The sequence below is a fragment of the Galeopterus variegatus genome, unplaced genomic scaffold (assembly GCF_000696425.1).
Source record: "Galeopterus variegatus unplaced genomic scaffold, G_variegatus-3.0.2 Scaffold89, whole genome shotgun sequence".
NCBI lineage: Eukaryota > Metazoa > Chordata > Mammalia > Dermoptera > Cynocephalidae > Galeopterus > Galeopterus variegatus.
The window spans coordinates 416,647-438,867 of record NW_007726200.1 but is presented as its reverse complement, the minus strand read 5'-3'; the positions used below and the strand labels follow the sequence as shown (position 1 = coordinate 438,867).

Sequence of the window (22,221 nt, the reverse complement as noted above, 5' to 3'; positions counted from 1 at the left end):
GGGGGGGGGGGGGGGGGGGGGGGACTTTGTTTAGGAAATAGGAGAGGAAATTAATCAAGCCATTTCACACTCTTAAGAATCAATGCAGGCAGACTACAATGTATCCAAAGAATTAAAGTGGAGATAAGCTACACCAGAAAGATGGAGTGATAAGATCTGCAGAAAAGACTTGGGACTATGCCTCTTAGTTTGACAATGCAATCATCACATCACTTTCATATGAATTCACTCTACAGAAAAAGTGATTAAACTAGAGTCCAGATATAGGCATTTCTGTCCTTAGCTTATGTTCAAAGAATAACTCTGCTTTATTTAATTTAGTGATTTCACTTTGGTTAATTTTAAATTCTGTCCTAATTTTAGACTCAATTCTTATGTAGACATTTGGCTATTAATCATTAAAACATGACTTCAAGAATAACATTTTTTTTTGAAAAATCCAAATCCAAGCACTTTGTAAAACATAAAAGGAAAAAAACCCCACATGATTTCACCAAAAAAACAAATAAAATTCTATTCTAGTCTTGGTGTGTTTTCTTCCTTTATTTTTCCTAAACATTTGGCTATTTTACATAGTTGCTATTACAAAATATATAAAACAACATACCCTAATTTTTTCATTAGCTGAAAATAACACAAACTAAATATCTCCCATTAGGAAACTGATTAAATATAATATAACAGACTATACTTCTTATATATAGTGTAAAATTGGGAAGCCATTAAAAATAATGTAGATATATATATATATTTATCAACATGGAAACATCCATAATATAATACACAGAAGGGAAAATTCAGCATGTGATATAGTATTATCATATTTATATATTGTTTATACATATATCGAGAGATGTTGGAAGTAGTTCATTCAAACAGTAGGGAACTAGAAAGAATCTTGTGTAATTTTTAGGTTCTTTTTGTGCTTTGGAAATTTTAGACTGAATAATTTTTAAAAAACAATAAATCTATTTCAAAAGTAAAAAAATATTGCCAATTCACATACCTCTTTTTAGAAAAGGCCTTGATTTAAAAAACAATCTCTTTGCTAACCACTAATAGTACTAATGTAATTTCTAAATCTACTGATTTTAAAATATGGAAGCTTCTACCTAAAATTTTATTTTAAAAAATACAGACATTTTGGAATTATAGTTATTTCTATACCACAAAGCAAATTGAGAAATTCTATTTTATATTTATGATTCTTTTATCTTCAACATTTAAACATAATAATTAACAGTGGTATCACATGGTAGTGTGTCTTTTCCAGTTCCAAATGGGAAAATAATTTAAGAGCAGGATCCATTTGATCCAGTTAGTTCTACTCTGAAAAAAAGTCCATGCTTTTATCTTAAGGAGTAGTGGAAGAAATAGAAAGACAGAGGAGAATGTGAATAAAATAAAATACTACTCTTAAAGAAGGAATTAAGTTGTAGATTCCAAGCCAGGCTACACATCAAGAACCATACGGTGGTGGGTAAAAGGCTTAAAAGAAGTAAAGATTTCGGAGCCCTAGCCCTAGACCTACCAACCAGTTTTTGAGAATAATGACCAGTAATACATGTTTCAATAATTCTCATGTAGCCAGCCTAGGAAACAGCATTTGGAAATCACTGAACTGATAGGATTTTATGACTTTGTAACTCTAAAATTTGGTGGCTTCTCTTGGAATCCATTCTGACACAATGGTTTTCAATAAAATTAGTTATGAAAATAATCAAATTCATATGAGATTTCTCCTTCAAATATTTAATTCTTTTTTAAAAACTCTAAAACACCCTTTCCATTAAAATTTGCTAGATAAATCCTACATCCCACAAATATTCCAGAGCTCACTCTCCACCCTATGCTTACTTAATGGCTCATTCTAAATGCCCAAATTTACTGTAATGAAACACAGAACATTCAATGTCAATTTCAAATGAGACTTTGAAAAGCAATTTCCAGGACTTGCACATTCTTTTAGAAACTTCCTGATTAAAAAATATGGAGGGCATTTAATTTAGGGTAAAAATAGTAAGTGGGAAACTTTTCTTAGAATTATAATTTATTCCTGGCTCCATGAATTATACAGGAGTCTGGGGGCTAATGACTTTAGTGCAGTTTCACCATTATCAATTTCAGTTACATGCCAACTTTTGAACTATGGAGAGGAGACTATCTTCTTTAGTTCCCTAACCATCAAATGTATTAATGTATATGCAGGTTTAAGAGGCTGAATATTAGAACAGAAGTAAACCTGAAAGGAAGCAGAAATACATTTGAATTTCTCCAACTCCCAGGTTCACTTCTTGAGATTTTACAGTTAACTTTAATAGCAGAATTATATTAATTTCCACAATTTTTTTTTACAGTATAGATTATTCATTCTTCCTCTCAATGTAGCTCAGTGGTTAAAATTTAAAATTCATAAGAATTGCCATATGTAATAGTATGGAATAAATCACACATTATTATAGTTCGTAGATGATTTAAGAGACCTTCAAGAGTTATTTTAACTTTATACAACTTTTGCCTCATTTTTTGACTTTCAAACCTAATATTTTCTGTGTTGAGATTCCATTATATCTTATACTATAATGAAAATGAGTGATTAAATTTCTTAAAAAACATATTTAAATAGATTCCTCTGGAGTAAAATGTTTAAAAAAATGAAACTGAATAGCCCTGTGTAAATTTACTTTTAAGACATGGTGAAGGCCAAATATGCATGAAGTAGAAATAAATTTATAGTACTTGAGGTGACTTTTTTGTTTTTGTTTTTTTTGGTGACTGGTCAGTAAGGGGTTTTGAACCCATGACACTGGTGTTACCACACCATGCTCTCCCAAGTGAGCTTACCAGTCAACCCTACTTGAAGTAACGTATTTGTCTAATTGCTTAAGAAAAGTTTTGTCAAGTGATCGCTACAAGCCATTTTCTTGGCAATTCTTTCAACCATGTCATTCTTTCATTGAAGAGTACTTATTATTATAGTCTTTATAGCAACCAGGAGATTGTATAGCAATTTACGTTTCTGATCTATTGGTGAATAATTATAGAAATGTCTGCGAATAAGGTTTAAAGAAAGGCATACCGTAAAATGATTTACAAAACCTAATTTAAACAACAAACTTTCTTCATGCGCAGCTATCTTCTATGCATGATGAAAAACGCCCCCACTCCTTTTTTTCTGGCTGTTCATATTGACCTAAGTAAGTTTTTCTTTAAAAAAAAAAAAAAGGAAAAACAAAACAAAACAAAAAAACTAACAAAGTTGTCATTTAAAACTATTTAGATGTTCTAGTGAAGAAATATCTACTACATATGCTTGTAGTTTTACTTAAAACTATTTATCAAAAAGATGTTACTTTCCCAGAATGAGGATATACTCCTCTAATGAATTAAAAGAATAAAATTTATTCTATTAAATAAATACATCTTAAATAAATAAAATTTATTTTATTCTTTTAAACGGGCTAATTTGCACAAACAGAACTATCAAACATATATGAATACATTATATTCTAGCCATTACAAAATCTAGATTGACAAAAATTTTCATTGTAATTCAGAAAACACAAATTTTTCTGCATACTCTCCTTAGCTTAATTACTTTGATCATGGTTTTAAAAAAAAAAGTGCTTAAAAAGAGAGTGCTTGATATATCAAGCCTTAGTGTACTACATTAAACACTTACCATTAAACACCTCATTAAACTCTCCAGGAGGGGCATGAATGATGAATTTTGCTGCTATACGCACCTAAAATAGAAACAAAGATACAAATGTTCTATAGCATAAGCCTCTGTTAAAATAACCAAAAAAATGCAAAATTATACTACTTCAAAGTTGTACTGAAAATGGCTTAAAAAGATTTTAAAGATAGTGACACTTCACTCAAATATTTTAAGATTACTACTATTTTAATCGTTTAAAATAATCATAACATACAGGCTGAATGTACATAAAATATATATAATTTAATGCAGTTAAAGATTCAAAGGTGGCTTTATAAACATTTTTTTATGAGCAGTTTTATTTCTTTTGAATTAAAGTGAAAAAATCAATCACAAAAATTTGTGTGTAGAAAGAAGATGCATTTAGATACAATGAAGAAAACTGATATATTTGTGTGTCTATAAAGTCACAAATTAGTGAAAAGGAAGAGGGGAAGAAAGGGCTAAGTTCAAAACATGATAGATTTTAGGAAATTTTTGTTCAAAGATAAGTGAGAGATAAAACATCAATAGGTATACTGACAGGCATATTTTAAGAGAATGAAGGCTATTATATCAAGTATTTTGATTTACTTTCATATTTCCGACTTCAATAGCACTATAGTGCCTTAAAACAGAAACTAAAAATAATGGAAAGGAAATGGTTGTATATGTTTGTATATATACTATGTTTGTATGCACATGCATCTAAGTACACCTAGTTTTCAGAGGAGAGAGATGGAAAAGAGGTACACTGTACGTGGCTAGAATGAAAATATTCCGAGTTAGAGGTCACTGTACGACAAGGCCTTCAAAAGGACAGAAAACAAAGGGAAAAATATTTAAAGGGAAACGCCTTTGTAGTATGGAACACTAAGAAGTTTGAAGCAAAATCTATATATTGTTGGATACCACTGATAGATAACGATGAAGATGATAATAACAAAAATGGGATTATTTAAATTAGTGCTTACAAAATAACATGTCATTTATTCTTCAGAACAATCCTATGAGGTAGTTACTATTATATATGCATATTTTTTTGATGAGGTAACCGAACTGGAAGTTAACTGTCAGTCTGATTCCCAAACCTAAAGTTTATTCACTACATTATGTTACTTCTCAGACTCAAAATATTTTTGGTACAGGTGTAAAATCCTCCCACCAAAAGATGAACATGGCAGAATGTAACATGTAACCACCAAACAAGGGCCTCAATACAAACCGTTTTTGATATTTAAAATGTCAATAGCAACAACTTAAACAAAATAGATTCCTTTAAACACAAAAACCAAAGTTCACTCAAGAAGAAACAGATAACTTGAATAGTTCTATAGCTACTAAAGAAACTGAATTTGTAGTTAAAAGCCTTTCAACAAATAAAACTTCCGTTTTTTCTTATACCAAATATTTAAGGAAAAAATAATACCAATTCTACACAAATTATTCCAGAAAACAGAAGTGGAGAGAACACCTTCTGACTCATTTTAAGGCAACAAGATTATCCTAAACTGAAACCAAACTAAAATATCACAAGAAACACAATGCACAGACCAAAATCTCTCATGAACATAGATGCAGAAATCCTCAATAAAATTTCAGCAAATTGACTCTAGCAATATATTCAAAGTAACACACCATCACCAACTGAGGTTTATCCTGGAAATGCTGGGCTATTTCAATATTCAAAAATCAATGACAGCAATTCACAGTATTGACCGACTAAAGAATAAAAACTACATGATCATATCAACAAATGCAGAAAAATTATCTGACAATGTTCAACATTCAATCACATACACAAAAAACTCTCGGGAAACTAGGCAAAGAAGGGAATGTCCTTAATCTGAACAAAGGCATCTACAAAAAAGCCTACAGCTAACATCATCTTTAATGATGAAAGACTGAATGCCTTCTCCCTACGATCAGGAACAAGAGAAGAATGTCTGCTTTCACCACTCCTATTCGACATCATAAATGTAAATTAGTAAGTGTAAACTCAGTTCTATTTTGGGTTTTCACCAAGAAAGCAAAAATGATCTATATTTTTATCCTACGGATTTATTTGCCCTTGCTATAGCACAAAATGTATGCATTAACCAAAAGGTGTTAACAGACTCTCACAATATCCAAAGCAAATTGTGGGCCAAAAGAAGCACCACTAATGGTCAGGAGGTCCAAGGAGCAGCCTGGCTGAGAACTAAAAACACAACTTTCAGGCTATGCCTGAAATACGTTTACCTGGTACCAGCTACGACTGAAATACATTAACCTGGTCTTTGTGAATTTCATAAGAAAAATCCAATCCTTGTATTTCTTAACTTCTAGAAAAAAGAAAGTGTACCTATCACAGTAAAGGGTCTTCCAAGAGGATATTGTTCAACCATCCAGGTATTTTCTATGCATTGCTACGGACTCAACATTCTTCACAGCTCTTTTAATTTTTAAAATTATTTATTCTAGCCTACTTCTAAACCCAAGAAAGAAAGAAAGAAAGAAAAAAAAGGTCATACAAGTTAACAAGAAGAGGTCCCAGGAATAGAAAGAATTTCTGAAAATAACTGAAAACACATTTACTCAAAGTTTCTCCAACACACGTGGAGCTACACTCTATTTACCCTTGGGAACTAGAAATTTTTTGATGAGCCCAGGAGATTATCAGATACATTCCTAGGCTTAATGCTAAATCATCTTCTCCATTAACCACCATCTCACTCCCACTGATATGCTTTGAAGTCAATTCCTGTCAAATTGGAGTCAGAATCAGGAGTTTTTTTACTGTCTTTCTGAACTGTAATTCTGGATTGGAGGAAGGAGGCATTGGTTTTGTTGGGAAGAGGTGGCTAAGTGGGAGATTAACTCCATTCCTCTGTGTTAGAGTCACTAACAGCTGACAGGAATACCTCACAACAACCACACCAAGAAGTAAAGAGTAGGTTAAAAAAGTTAACTTACTAGAGCTTCAAGTATTAACCTGAGCTAAAAGCTCAAAGAGCTCTATTTCTTCTTTTCTTTCTCTTGCTTCCAAACATTACTTTATATAAAATATAAACAAAGATAACAAACATAACATACAAAATATGTTCCATTTTGTTGTGCTTCTTGTAGAATATACACCACAAGTTACTTTTGATATGGAAAATAAGTGTATCCAAAGCAATATCCAAAACATTAGTATACATGAGCCCTGAGAAAAGAGGTTTTGTCCATCAACTGTCAGAGATAACACAAGAGTATTACTGTCAAACCCTATTTTTTGTACTTTGTTTTTCTTATGAACTTTTTTTAAGAAAAAATTTTAATTATTTTTTTAAAAATTAGAAAAAAAGCATTCTAGGGCCGGCCCGGTGGCGCACTGGAGAGTGCGCCGCTTGGGAGTGCAGCGGCACTCCCGCCTAGGGTTCGGATCCCATGTGGAGACCGGTTCCCGCTCACTGGCTGAGCGTGGTGCAGACGCAACACCAAGGGTTGCGATCTCGTTGCCGGTCCCCGGTACGGGCGCGACACCGAGGGTTGCGATCCCATTACCGGTCAGTAAAAAAGACAAAAAAGGAAAAACAAAAAAGAAAAATAGCATTCTACAATTCAAGCAACAAATTAAATAATAATAGTAGGGGATGTTAACCCATAGAATAAGAATATATGAATCCACACTGACATAAATAAATGAATGCACACATGGGGGAAAATGGAAAGCTCTATATTACAGTATAATTGCAACTAATAAATGTAGAAGGAATGACAGAATTAGAAAATTTGCTCAGGATTGCTTTGGCTATTCAGAGTCTTTTGTTGTTCCATATGAATGTTAGGATGTTTTTTCCTATTTCTGTGAAGAATGTTATTGGTATTTTGATGGGGATTGCACTGAATCTGTAGATTGCTTTGGGTAGTACGGACATTTTCACAATGTTAATTCTTCCAATCCAAGATCATGGAATGTCTTTCCATCTTTTTGTGTCCTCTTTAATTTCATTCAATAGTGATTGGTAGTTCTCGTGTGAAACCCCTTGGTTAAAATGATTCCTAGGTATTTTATTTTTTTGGTGACTATTGTAAATGGGCTAGCTTTCTTGATTTCTTTTTAACTTCAATTTTTAAAAAGAAAATTAAGAGAGTTGAATTATATCATTATTTCTTAACCTTTTAAAACCCAGGTCCTGTTAGATAAAATATTATCTACAATTGTTATCTGAAATAGCTGTTATTACCCTTAACTTATGAAAGAGAAAACCGAGATCCAGAATTGGGATTTTAATGAATTCTTCTGATGAAGTCCAAGGCTTTTTACATAGCTCCCTCCCAACACAGCATTATCTTTCCATGATGATTTAGAAGACAGGTTAGGACAAAAGAAATCTCTGGGTAATCTCATCCACTTCCGTTGCTTCTATTATCACCATACAATAGCTCACAAATCTATACACCTCCTTATCATATCCTCTCTCAAGACCAATATCCATTTCTAACCCTAACTTATCTACTAGAAATCTCCAAAGTGCCTCAAATATACCTCAACTGTCTCACTCAAACCTGCTCCCTTCTGTTCTTGATTGAATTAATGGCCCACCTGGAAATCATTCCCCACTCTTCCCTCTCTCCCAGAGTCAGTGACATGATCAATGAGAGTCTGTCTCTTGCTCAAAGTCATTCCCCTTTTCTTTACTCCATTCCATTCAGACATAGTCATTTTGTTCCTTGATTGTTACCAAGCTGCTGCCTCTAGTCTTACCCTTCCCCCAAATTTGCTTTTCACCTGTCACTAGACTGATATTTTTCAATGCAAATTCTGATGTTGCTTCCCTGCTTAAAATCCAATGTTTCCCCACTGTCAACAAGATAAAGTCCAAATTCCTTAGCATAACATATAAGGCTCTTCCAAGGCTGTAAAATATAACTCGTAAATAAGATTGCACGGTATTATGGATTGAATTGTGTCCCCCCAAATTTTAATGTGTTGGAGGGCTGGTCCCCACTGTGACAGTGTTAAGAGGGTGGGAAATCCTATTTTGGCAATTAAAAGGTGAGGCCTTGAAGAAATGATTAGACTGTGAAGACTATGCCCTAGTAAATGGAATAATAAATTGATGGTTTAATGGTGGTCATGGGTATGGTTCTGTGGGCTTTAAAAGGAGAATGTGTGAGGAGGTCTCTCTTTTGCTCCACCATACTTGCTATGTGATAACCTGAGTTGCTGTAGTGACCACCAGGACAAAGCCCTCACCAGATATGTTCCCTGGACTTTGGACTTCCCAGCCCCTGAAACTGTAAGCAATAAATATTGTTTCTTTACAAATTACCCAGTTTCAGGTATTTTGTTATAAGCAACAGAAATGGACTAATACACATGGATTCAGACTGTAGTTCTACTGTCTAGTACCTGCATGACCGTAAGCAAATTAAATTCAGCCTCCTTACTTGCAGTAAATGAGATAACACACTTAGAAAAGTGCTTGGCACAGTGTATGCATTTCACATAATAGCTACAACCTTTTCACTCTTTCTGTTACCTTCTAGCTCCTACAACCTACTCATCTTTCTCATCTCACATATCTACAGTTGGGGGGTCTTACCACACAACTGAGTCTCTCTGGTCTTTCATGCCTCCATACCACTTCATTTATATGATTTGGCCATCTTTTATCTATAGTGGTGAAATTGTACACAACAGCAGAATATCATAAACTTCACAAATTATCAAAAGAAAAGTCATATAGAAAGGAAAACTCAAATTATACTATTAAAAACTTCTTGATATACTATTTATTACAGTAATCAATAGCAAATACTTCTGATAAAGGGTTAGTATAATTGAGATTTGTGGTGTAAGGCCTAAAATGAAGGCCCCATATTATGTGTCTTGAATGACCTAACTGCGAGTTTCCCTCCTTGCTCTGCTCCCACAGACAAGGTCCCATAGCTAAACAACCCTCTTTATCATGGGGAGCAGACACAGTTCCTGCTTGTCCCTGGGTAGCAGGCTTCAGTTTCCTGCCAGTCACAGGAACTACTCAAACCAGCCCATCACATCCTCCCTCGGGAACCAGTGATCACTCCACCCTCCTGATACTACGAGCCTGCCTCCCACAGCCCTCACTTGTTCACTCTGCTCCCAAGTGCAACCCTTGTGTGGCCCTGCATGGTGTGCTGTGTACCCTGCCCCCTGGTTGAGTACATGCAGTTAATAAACTGCTGTCAATCTCATCTGTCCAGTGAAAGGTGGTATGCCCAATCAATCCCATAAAACTAGAGCAGGAATCCCCCTCACCAATAGGGTGAAGATGAAGTAATTAAAACAAGACCTCACGGGAAGCTTGAATTTAAGATATGTAATTGAGGACTAGAAAGCAAGGAGTTCAGTTATTTGAATTATATTTTAAGCAAGCAAATAAGATGATATATAATCCGAACATTAGAAGGGCATGAGAGAGATTCTTCATAGACAGACCTTTTTGATTTTTATTTCAAACATAAATCCAGTCTCCTATAGTCCAGTGGATTTGAAGGGAGGCAGGGAAAGGCTGACATTTACAACAATATTAAAAAAAGGAAAGGATCTGAACCAACCTGACAACAGCTGCAGAAAACAAAGGTGCTTTACAGGAATGTTGCTACAAATCAAGTCCTGAAGTTCAGGAGCCAATCAAACCTCTTGCAAAGAGAGCTCTGACCTTCTTAATGACTGCAAGTTTACATTAATAACCATCTTAGAATGGGCCGGCCCGGTGGTGCACTGCTACAGTGCGCCAGCGGTGCTCCCGCCGAGGGTTCGGATCCCACATACAGACCGGCAGCTCACTGGCTGAGCGAGGTGCGGGCGCAACACCGAGGGTTGCAATCCCGTTGCCGGTCCCGGTCCGGTACGGGCGCGACACTGAGGGTTGCGATCCGTTGCCGGTCACGAAAAAAGATAAAAAGGAAAAAAAAATTAAAAAAAAATAAATAAATAACCATCTTAGAAGAAAATAATGATCAGTATTTTGCATTATGGAATGATGTAATTTAATTAAACATTTCAAAACCTCCAGACCTACTGCAAATCTATCAAGATTTTGGAAGTGATCAAATAGCTGGGAGAGACTCTGTTGATGTGGCCAGTATAGTAGAAGATGAATTAGAGGCTCTTACACGAACTTTAGGCAAACTTCCTCCACTCTTCTCTACTCCTTAGCCTGTAGAGAACTCCTTGTTAGTATACAAATTAGAAGATAAAATTAGTTTATTAAATATTGAGAAATGGTCTTTGATGGAGCAATTTAGATGACCTGAAATGTACTTCCTCAAAAACGACAACTCTGCCACCCTGTTAGGTTCATGACTCTGTTCACTCTTTGGATCAGAATCCCTACCCTGAAGAAAGTGAACAGAATTTGGTTGTAAATAGTTAAGGCAAGGAAAAAAAACAAACAAACAAGGATATTAATCTTTCAATATCAGATGATGATGATTCCACTTATTCTTAAAGGGAATTCCCCAAATCCTTTCCCTAAGAGAGAAAGAATGCTATCTTCCTCTCCATCAAGTAAAAACAGCTCATTTTAATAAACCCTAAAGGAAATTGTCCCCTGCTTTCCACCAAGCACTACTTTCTTTTTGTTGAACATCAGCAGATAGTCATTTGGGATCAGAGGTGTCTCAGATTGCCAGATTACAGACGGTGAAAAAAAGCATTATGCTAATGCTGGGATGCTGTCTGCCACACGTCATATGGCATTCACACATCATGACGGACCAACACATGGAGAAGCTGAACTTTTACCACAATGATGGAAAGAGATTAATCCCAAAGATGCAGAAAGACTACCTGTGGCTAAATCCTGTGGAGTAGGATTGTGCCTTACTCTCCTAAAGAAGTTCCTAATTTCTTTGTTCTTTCAATGGTGCAAGAGATGTAAATAGAAGATAAGGCATATTTGGTATGAGAAGCTGTGATCAAAAGCCTTGGTATCGGGCCGGCCTGGTGGCGCACTGGAGAGTGCGCCACTTGGGACTGCGGCGGCGCTCCTGCCGAGGGTTCGGATCCCATGTGGAGACCGGTTCCCGCTCACTGGCTGAGCACGGTGTGGGCGCAACACCGAGGGTTGCGATCCCGTTGCCGGTCCCCGGTATGGGCACGACACCGAGGGTTGCAATCCCATTACCGGTCAGTAAAAAAGAAAAAAAGGAAAAAAAAAAAAAAAAAAAAGCCTTGGTATCATATGGACTACATTGATGAATCAGACAAATATCAACAGGTTTTTGAATTTTGCTCTTGGCCTTGGGTGATCCCTCAGAAAGAGTGGCGCAACACATCAAGTATCTTTACTGGCCTATGCTACCCGCAATATGGAATTTGGAAATGTACAGTCTTATATCTATACTACTGAGTAAGACTGAAAAGTTTCTCAGGAAAGGAGAACAAAGGGAAGGAGGGCTGGATGAACATAAACTCCACATGTATCTTTCTGCCTTGCCGTCCTTGATTCTGTCACTGCATTAGTGGTACAGAATGCACCTTTCTCAAGCAAAGATAAGCTTCATGGTAAAATGCCACAGAAAGAAGTGATTACATTCCCTCAGCTTATGTCACCCTTTCAAGATGTGTCTATTATTGGAAGTCATAAGCAACTGGCAGTGCCACTTCAATTTTACGATAATCAGCTAGAACATGAGGGTACAACAGGTTGGGAGAGTTTACTGTGAGTTCTCAGTGAATTGTTGCCACAATTGATAGAAATAGTTGGCAAAAGAAATGTTACTTCAACTGCTTATGTCCATGAATTCTCTAGATTTTTCCGGTGTCTTTGCTGGACATTTGGCAAAATTTTTAGGTTAAACTTTAGTCCCAGGAGATACTAAGGCTGTCTGAAGAAAACATTGACTCTGGAGCAGGAAATGGAGTCCTCACCAAAGCACCTACAAATACAATAAGCTGACAAAAATTTAAACAATTTCTTAAAACCTTGAGCACCTGGGGAAGAAAAGGAGGAGATGAAAGTATAAAAAGCAGTTAATGCATGTGCATGGTAGCTCACACAAACACACCACAAAAAGCCACCTGGAACCATTAAATTTAGAGGCAAACAACCCTGCACTCTCCAGAAGCCCAAAGGTACACTACATGGGGAATACTGCTGTGGATTGATTGAACTGTTTCCCCCAAAGTCCATATATTAAAAGCTTAATTCCCACTAACTGCTGAGGGATGGAAATCCTATTGTGGTAATTGAAAGGTGGTGCCTTGAAGAGGTGATTAGATTCTGAGGACCATACCTAGTAAATGGATTAAAAATGGTGGTGATTCACTGTTTATCTTAAATCTAAATTTAACTGGGCATCTATATTTTATCTGAGAAACCTACCTACAATCCCTATAATTTCCACATGGTGGAGAGCAAGTCACATAGTCATCACCTCCGTGAGCAAGGAAGGAAACATTAGGGTAGGAATTTCCCAAATATGGATGCCTGTCAGATTCACCTGGAAAGCTTTTGAAAAAATACAGATTCCCACTCCCCATTCAAGACTTACTGAGTCAATCTCTAGAGAACTGGGACCTAAAAAATCTACGTTTTAGAAAATCTCCCCAAGAGATTCTGATGGGTGATCAGATATTGCACCCATACCCTGTAAGGGACTACATATGCAAAAGTTGAAGTGTTTGGTCTTATGGAGAAAGGAGTCATAGGTTTTACTTGATTCTCAAGAAATGTGACACCAAAAAGGGTCACTATCTTAGAGACTGGCAGTAAAGTTAGAGGAGCTATTATGTATTTTTCCACTTCAACTACAACAATTATTTAAAGACGTTTCCCACAACTCTCTAAAAATTGCCTATGCCTTATTGAGAGTTACAAGTAAAATAAGTACAGAAAAATGTTCTTTTGAACTTTATGATATTTAAATAATTTAGGAGCAAGTGATCACTACTGCATGTCTGTATTATGAATTAACTTATTTTAACGTGTATATTTAACAATGGTAATTTGTTTTAACAAGTTTCCCTTTCAAATTTTTTCCTTTATAATTATCATTTTGAATGGTAATTAAAAACAGGGCCCCTAACACTTAACCTAAAACTAGGCCATCTACTAAATTCAACATTGATTCTTCTTTAAATATGTTTTTACTATTTATTTAAAGCATTAGGAAACCCATGAATCCAAATAGGCATTATCATTAACTGAAAAAAAAAAAAAAAAGAAAGAAAAAAAAATTACACAGACTAGTTTTTCTCTTACATTTTCAATTTCTTTCTCTCCTCTGAATCATTTTTCACAGTCCACAAACACCCCTGAATTTTCTACCTTAAAAAAAAAAGTATCCTTAAAATGAAATAGTAGAGAAAAAATGAAGTAATAATACCTATCCTTTCTCTTTTGTTTCACTATCAAATTTCTTTCAAGAATAATTTGTACTAACCATCTCCACTTCTTATCCTTTAAAGTCAACATTTACTGAGCACCTAGTACAGCAAGACTCAATCCTGGTTGCACATTTAAATCACCTGGGAAGCTTTAAAAAAAAAAAAAAAGTACAGACACTCCAGAACTCACCTACAAGTGGAGCTTGAACATCCATGTCTGTTTATAAACTCTCCCATTGATTCTAATGTGCAACCAGAGTTGAAAACCACTATCTAATATATGCTAGGCAATCTACCGGTATTCAAAGATGAATAAGACGTAGGGCCCTGGCCCTAAAGAACACAGAAAATAATAACATCAGATAAATCTATTAAAATTGGTAAATGTTATTACAAACGTATGTACAGATTGCTAAGGGAGCAGAAATAGGCCAGGATACAAAAGAAAAGGAGGGAAGTCTTTGGGTCTGGTTATTGAAGGATGAATAGTTTACAATGCAGACAAGACTGAAAGGCCATTTCTGGAAAAGGGAAATCATACACATAACTTTTTGACCCTGGGAATCTGGTTTTTCTCTCTTCACTCGTTTCTCCAAAGACTAGAACTGCTCTCTTGAGGGCTACTAATGACTCCTAGTCCACCACTTAAATAGTCGACCTTATCTGCACCAGTTTTCCTATCTGTAAAATGGTGATAATAACAAGGGTATTCTGACCATTAATTAAGAGAATATATGTTAAAGTGTCTGGCATATAGTAGATATACTTTGTTTCTTGTCCCTTTCTCTTAAATCCAAAGGCTTTTTTCAATCTCATAGCAACACTGGGCACTGTTCCTTCTTGAAATTTTCTTCATATTCTGTGACATAAGCACCTACTCTGTACTAGGTATATAACGATTCTACTTCAAGGGTCACTCTGCACCTTTTTGTTTCTCTCCTTCTCTCATCCCTCAAATGAAAGTATAGTTGTCCCTCAGTATCCCTCAGTATCCATGGAGAACTGGATACCAAAATCCACAAATGCTCAAGTCCCTGATATAAAATGGTATATAATCTTTGCAATATAACCTGTGCACATCCTCCCTATACTTTAAATCACCTCTAGATTACTTATAATACCTAATACAACGTAAATGCTATATGAATAGTTGTTGTACTGTATTCTTTATTTGTATTATTTTTTATTGTTGTCCCCCACCCCATGCCACCCCCTCCATACTTTCAATCTGTGGTTGGTTGAATCTGTGGATGCAGAACACATGGATATGGAGGGCCAACTGTACATATATCCAAAAGTATATGCTCTCTACCCTTTCCTCTTTGCTATGTCTAAACTTTTTCTCCTAAAGAGCTTATCCCATCTTGTGACTATAACCCACAAAGGGAAGATCACCGAATCTCTATATAACCTCCAGGTTTGACCTCTTTTCCAAACTCCATTTCTATATCTTCATATCTGCTAGGTATTTTCACATAGACATCCAACTAGCACCTCAAACTCAGTGTAACGAAGACTAAATTTACCATTATTCCTCCCAACTATGCATCTTCTTTCCCATGTTCTCTAGTTGTTAGTGGTGGTACCATTTCCCAGTCATCCAGATTTTAACACATAGTTATCACTGATTCATGCCTTGCCCCTATATTTATTTACCAAATCCTGTTGATTACAATTCTGAAATCTGTTAGCAATCTTTTTTTTCCTCCATTTCTTGTGAGAGACTGCTCTAAGTTAGGTCCTAAAACCCACTTAACCAAGGTTCCCAACGATTCTTGCTATTTCTAATTTGTCTCAATCAGGACCAAATATGTCCCCCTGGAGACATTTCTGATTGTCATAACTGTGTGGTGCTACTGGCATCACGGGGCCAAGGATGTCACTAAATATCCTACAATGCACAGGACATCCCTCCACCCAACAAATTATCTTGCCCAAAATGTCAATAGTGCTGAGTTAAAAAACCCCTGGCAGTGAACTATTTAACAGAATAATTCACCTTTGCCTTCCTTACTTGCAAGGTACCTGATGTATAGTAGACACTCAACTATTTAACTGAATTCCTTTTACACATAACTCATACACCCTGCCTGTTCCCACTTTCCTGATTTTTTCTTCCTATGTTGTGCTCTCTGGTATGAGCCTGACCCCAACTGATGTCTACCAGGCCCCTAGGCAGAAGTAATTTTTCTGTATTCAGAATTTCCATGAACTTATTACTTTTTGATCCTCTACAGTATATCTGCTAGAATATGCTTTGAATCTGTAGTCTTGCATTGATCTAACAAACGATCAAAACACCATATTTCAAAACAACAGAAAAGGAAAAAAACCATTTTTAATGAATCAAAACTTAATCTATGGTATAGTAACTGCTATTCACAAATATTTCAATTCTCCTCTTCTTCCCCAACCCCTCTGAAATTAGGTTTATACATATAACTTGCTTTAGCTAATTGAAATCCGAGCAGAAATGAAGTGAGTTTCTTTAAATGGTATAGGGGGAGCTTTAAAAGCCAGTGTGCTATTCATTCCATTTCTTTCCCATTGCTGCAAGTAACTGGGAAAAAAAGTTTAGATCGAAGCCCTCTAACAGCCTGGAACTCTAAGTGACTTCTCCTAGCACAGCACTTCTTCTGAACCTCTCTAAACATATATGAATGAGTGAGGAAATGCGGAACAAAAGCCCCCACCTTCACCAAGATTTTAGGTTGTTTGTTATTGCATTATATATTTGCCTATCCTGATTACCAATCAATGTAAGATGTATAACTTTATGCACCACTAAAAAAAGGAAAAATGCTACCAATGAAATAATCACAAGCCATTGATCGTACAATGCAGATCAATTTCAGAGATCTTAAAAAATGAAAAAGCATAAGTACTGGAATCAATGAAATATGGTATATTCAGTAAATGAATGAATGTGGAGCCAAATAGTTTTCAAAAGTTATTTTCAATAGAAATGCTGTGAGCTAAAATGTTCAAGTTCTCAGCCATAAGATACATAGTGGAACATGTAAATAAATGTCATAAGAGCAGGAACGTAAAGAATGTATATCTAACCTTCAAAATAAAATTTGTAGGGGGCCGGCCCGGTGGCGCACTGGATAGTGCGCCGCTTGGGAAGCGCGGCGGCGCTCCCACCCGAGGGTTCGGATCCCACATACAGACCGGTTCCCGCTCACTGGCTGAGCGAGGCGCGGGAGCAACACCGAGGGTTGCAATCCCGTTGCCGGTCCCCGGTCCGGTACGGGGGCAACACTGAGGTTGCGATCCGTTGCCAGACACAGAAAAAAGACAAAAGACAAAAATAAATAAATAAATAAATAAAATAAAATAAAATTTGTAAAATTCTCCTTTTCTGACAACAGCTATGGGTATTTTTATGGGCCCCATCAAATGAGTGGTCTTGAGAAGATAAAAACCCTATTTTCTTTGATATGCATGAATCTCTTGCAATAAATTACTGCTTCAGGCAATTGATTACGTTTTTAGGTCATAGCACAGAACTACAAGTCAAGTTTTGCTGTCATGCTTTCAATCTTAAAAATTTTTACTCTGTTTTTATATCTGTGTTATAACACTGAAAGGCAATATTTTATTTATTCAGCTACCCTTATTTTGTGTAAAAATGGCTCCCAAGAAATAATTTGTATAAGACACATTTTGATGAGAGAATAGAAAAAATTTAGAAACCAATTGTAAGGTACAGGGTTCAGGGAAAAAAAGGTTAAACCAAAGCTGAAGTTAAAAACCCAGATGACTGGAATAATGGGAATAAAGCAATAAAAGGAAAAATGAGCAGGAAGAGATTTCTGCCCCCCTCTCCTTGGGTGTAGGAGGAAAGAAGGGAGTTTTATAAATTCACTTTTAGGCAGACTTCATTTGAACACATCCAATTAACCATCTCCTGCGAACACAACCAGCAGATAAAAATGTGTGACCAATGTCCAGGAGAGAAATCGGAACTAGAGCTATGTACCTAAGACACATCCAAAGACTTAAAAGTTGAAGCTATGGGAATTGATCATTCTAATCACTGGCGGAAGGTGGAAGAGGTTACAGGAAGGAAAAAAGAACTTTTGCCATCAATAACTAAGTTCCTTCTAGAGCTCGAATTTTCTCATCTAGAGAAGGGTTTGGAAATGTTTTTTTCTTTTGAGCCTTATACCACAATTTCATATAATTTCAAATTCACAAAAATGCTTTACATACAATACAGCTGACCCAGGAAGGGAGAATGTGAACTGTTTTTGTCCTAGACTTTCTGTAACTATGTAAAAAGTAAAAAAGTCTATGGGACACACTACAGCAAATTAATAGTTTTAAAGAACTTTACTGTGCTTCTTCAGCTAAATTTACTTCTTACCAACCCAGTAGCTAAAAGAGATAAGGTTATTAAATTTCATGGTATCATCAAAAAGCAATGTGAGTGATTTAAAAAAACAAAAGTATTATTCTAGATTAATTTGCAAAATGATACCTACCATAGGGCATATATGAAACTATACCAGTAGCATAAAATATTTAAATGTGTTAAAAACAATAAACTTTGTTCTAAAATGATCAAAACACTAATTTAGAAACCAACACTATTTAATGTTTGGTATTTACAATTTTTTATTTAAAAAAAAAAAAAAACATTGTTTCTCCTTTTTCAAAATAAGTTGTCAACAAATTTAAAGTGAAGAGACAAATCGAGAAGGGGTTCCTATCATCAATTTTGTTTAAGGGAGTATAATGTCATAAGAGCATGAGCTTTGAAATCTGACAAATGTGGGTTTAAATACCATCTTTGCCTTGGACTGGGCATTGTCCTTGGGTGAATTACCTAAAACTTCAGAAACCTCGCATTACTCATCTGTGAAATGGGAATGATGAAACTACATACTTCAAACTTACAACAAATTAAGTAACAGATGTATATGTCTAACTGAGCCAGGCATATACAAAGTATGGTACTAGATACATCTAAATAGCTTCTCTTCCTTAGATCTGCAACCTATAATAGAAATCTCAAAAGCCTGAAATTACTTTTTTTTTTTTTTTTTGTCTTATTTTGTGACTGGTAAGGGGATCGCAACCCCCAGCTTGGTGTCGTCCACACCGCGCTCAGCTAGTGAGCACACCGGTCATCCCTATATAGGATCCGAACCCACGGCAGGAACGCCGCTGCGCTCCCAAGCACCGCACTCTCCAGAGTGCACCGCAGGGCCGGCCCCTGAAATTACTTTTGATCATTACAAACAAGTGGCAAAAAGAGTAACATGGTTTAAATTTTAGTTTAAAAATATCACCTTTAAATCCTCTCCATTTCTGATCCCACACCTGACACATCCTCCTCCCAAAACATTAAAAGAACATTTAGATCACTAAAGTGACAAGAATATTAAAATTTCACTTAACTGATTCCTTGAATTTAACCCAAAAGTTTCATGTTTTTCTTAAATTAGTAAGCATACCAATGAAATCTATATGTGAAATATCTACAGAATATTCTCGAAAAACTCCAAATAAAAACAAAACCACCAAAATTCAAAATCAGAATTTCCACTCATTTACTGATAACACGGTGCTAGGCAAACTTAAAGACATACCTTCCCTCCCCTATATGGACCTTAGGGCCCAGAGAGTAAGGAATAATAATTCCTGACAAAAAGGAATCTTGTCATTTTATTTAAAAAAAAATGCTAATTTAGGCCTTAACAACAACACATGGCAGGTCCATATTAACTCCCACACTGAGTTCTCTCCCCTCAGCTAGATTTCTAGCCACTTGCGTTACTAATCACCATTTAATTATGGTAGAATAAAAACGTGACAATCTCTTTAAGAAACTTTTTAGCACTAGTTAATTTTAAATATGTGTATGTGCACTCATGTACATTTCAGTTACCAACCTATGGCTATTTACCAATATTACAAATGTGAATACTGCACAGCAAATTTTGTGGCAACAGGGATCTGCCTACTGGGTCTGTGGATTATGGAGAATCTTGTTGCTCTCCCCATTTAGTTATTTTATTACACTTTCACCAAAGAGCACAGACGGAAAAAAAATTTTTTTTTCCTAAACTGAAGATGAGGCTGACTTCTGTACATTCACATGAGGAAGAAGATAGAGCCTTACATTTCGGTGCAAGAACACAGGATATAAGAACACTTAGAGCAGAGGGTTCCAACTGTAAATATCCTTGGGTTTCACTAGGATTTCTTAAACACCATAACCTACCTGTATGTGTTTCTTACACGGCTGCACTGCTTTGGAACTTAAAAATGAAGCACTGTTATATTAAGAGTGGACATTTCCAAAACTGTAACTATCTTATTCATATGTTATGTTAGTTACGTTTAAGTATGAGAAATATCAAGGTCCTTTCCAGGAAATACTCAGAATTAGTAGGGTTCTGCTTGACCCCACAAACCCCCAGGGAATGGGGGTCTTCACAGTAGCCAAAAGAAACGAATAAGAGAGAATTAGTTCAATGATCAGATTTCTTATTTTAAATGTCTGGGAACTTATGTCCTTCATCTGGTTCCACCGCTGTCACAGTATCTAAGACATACTAAAAGGAGTTACACAATCTCCCCTCTTCGGAAGAAGTCCTAGCAGGAAGACGGGGTGTTACCAAATCGGCCCCTAGGAGGGCTACTGCCAACCTGGGCAGGAAACTACTATGGGGGGGACTGAGGGTCTTTTTGTGAGCAACTCCGCTTCCTTCCAGGGAACATGAGAGCTGTTCATTTACAGCTAAAAAAAAAGAAGAAAAGAAAAAAGGAAAGGGAGGGGATGAAAAGAAAAACCATGAGAATCAGAAAAGGAAGCATTTTGCTTTCGGGAGGAGAAGTAGAAGGGGGAAGTGATGGTCTGCTTCTTAAGCGATTTTCCCCCTCACCCCTCACCCGCAGCTGCACTCACAGGCCAGGCCGCCGGGCCGGGCACTGCCCTTAGGCCGCTCCCAGGCCCGGACACAGACCCCTTTACAGTCCCCCGCGACCCGGGCTTGAGTTGAAGGTCCCCGGCGCCGGAGCCCTCGGCCCCCGCCCGCCCGCCGCGCCAGGCCCGACGCCGCCCGGCTCCCGCTTCCTATTTTCGGATCACACACCCTACAAGGAGCGGAGCGAGTAGGCCTGGTGGAGACCTGCCCCCGCGCGGGGCCTGGGGTAAGTGACAGGGGCAGGCACTGAGCGCAGCAAGGCGTGGGGAGGAAGGGCAGCCGAGGGCACAGTCCAATGGCCGATGCCCTTCCCCCGGCGGCCCGACTCCGGGCTTTTGAGCCGGTGCTCCGCTGGCTCCGCCGCCCCCGCGGCTCCTACCTTCTCCTCATCAGACAACTGTTCCTCCAGATCCGCCATCTTCCTTCTGGCGACAAACCGCTGCGGCGGCGGCGGCAGCGGCCACCTGACTTCCCCCTTTCTGTGCGGTCCTCCGCGCCGCGCGCCCCCGCCAAAGGAGGGGCCCGCCGCCCAGGCCGCCGCGCACGCGCCCCGGGCGTCCCGCCTCCCTCGGTCTGACTCGCGGGGAACGGAGTGTGGCTGTGCGCGTGCGCGGACGCCTCGGAGGCCGTGACCCGGGAGGCGTCTACTCTCGCCGCCTGCAGCGGGCTTGTCAGCATCATGAAAACAGGGCCCCTCCCCACCAGTGACCGTATGGACCCGGCCTGCGACGAGAACATCCTGAGCCCTTGATCATGTTCCCATCAAGTCCTGAACTTTGCCAGCTAAAATGTGAAAAAGTCTACAAATAGAAGCTTCTGTGTTTTAAAAAATTTTTTATATTTATTGATTATACATATTCGTGGGGCACAGAGCTGGCCGTCAGCACCTGTGCCCAAGATGTGGTGATCTGAGCAATACTATCAGCATGCCCACCACCTCAAATTGCAATTATTCCTCGTGTCTTTATTTATAATTAAAAATATTATCAGCTTTAATTAAAATATGCACACACAACCCAGTTCATAATTGGAAAATTGCTCATGATATATTTGTTTATTCATCTAACAAATATTTATTGGTTCTTTATGGTTACTGGGCACTGTGTTAGTCTCTGGGATATACAATATTGAACGAAAGACCAGAGAAACCTCTGTTCTCAAGGTCACTTTATTTATTTATTTATTTTGTCTTTTTTTTTTTTTTTTTCTTTTTTTTTTTTTTTTTCTTTTTTTTT

The 22,221-nt window shown here is 37.2% G+C and overlaps 1 protein-coding gene and 1 pseudogene across 1 annotated transcript in view; one reads left to right on the top strand and one right to left on the bottom strand.

Annotated features, from left to right (window-relative positions):
• CAPZA2 (capping protein (actin filament) muscle Z-line, alpha 2) overlaps positions 1 to 21,504 on the bottom strand; it is a 46,329-nt gene extending 24,825 nt beyond the window's left edge. Inside the window, exons 1-2 of the mRNA XM_008581009.1 lie at positions 21,366 to 21,504; positions 3,683 to 3,746 (exon numbers count right to left, since the gene is read on the bottom strand). Coding sequence (XP_008579231.1) covers positions 3,683 to 3,746; positions 21,366 to 21,404 — 103 coding nt within the window. The 5' untranslated portion in view covers positions 21,405 to 21,504. The remainder of the gene's footprint in view (positions 1 to 3,682; positions 3,747 to 21,365) is intronic.
• On the top strand, positions 10,262 to 12,615 carry LOC103597223 (annotated as a pseudogene).
• Positions 21,505 to 22,221: the final 717 nt, after the last annotated feature.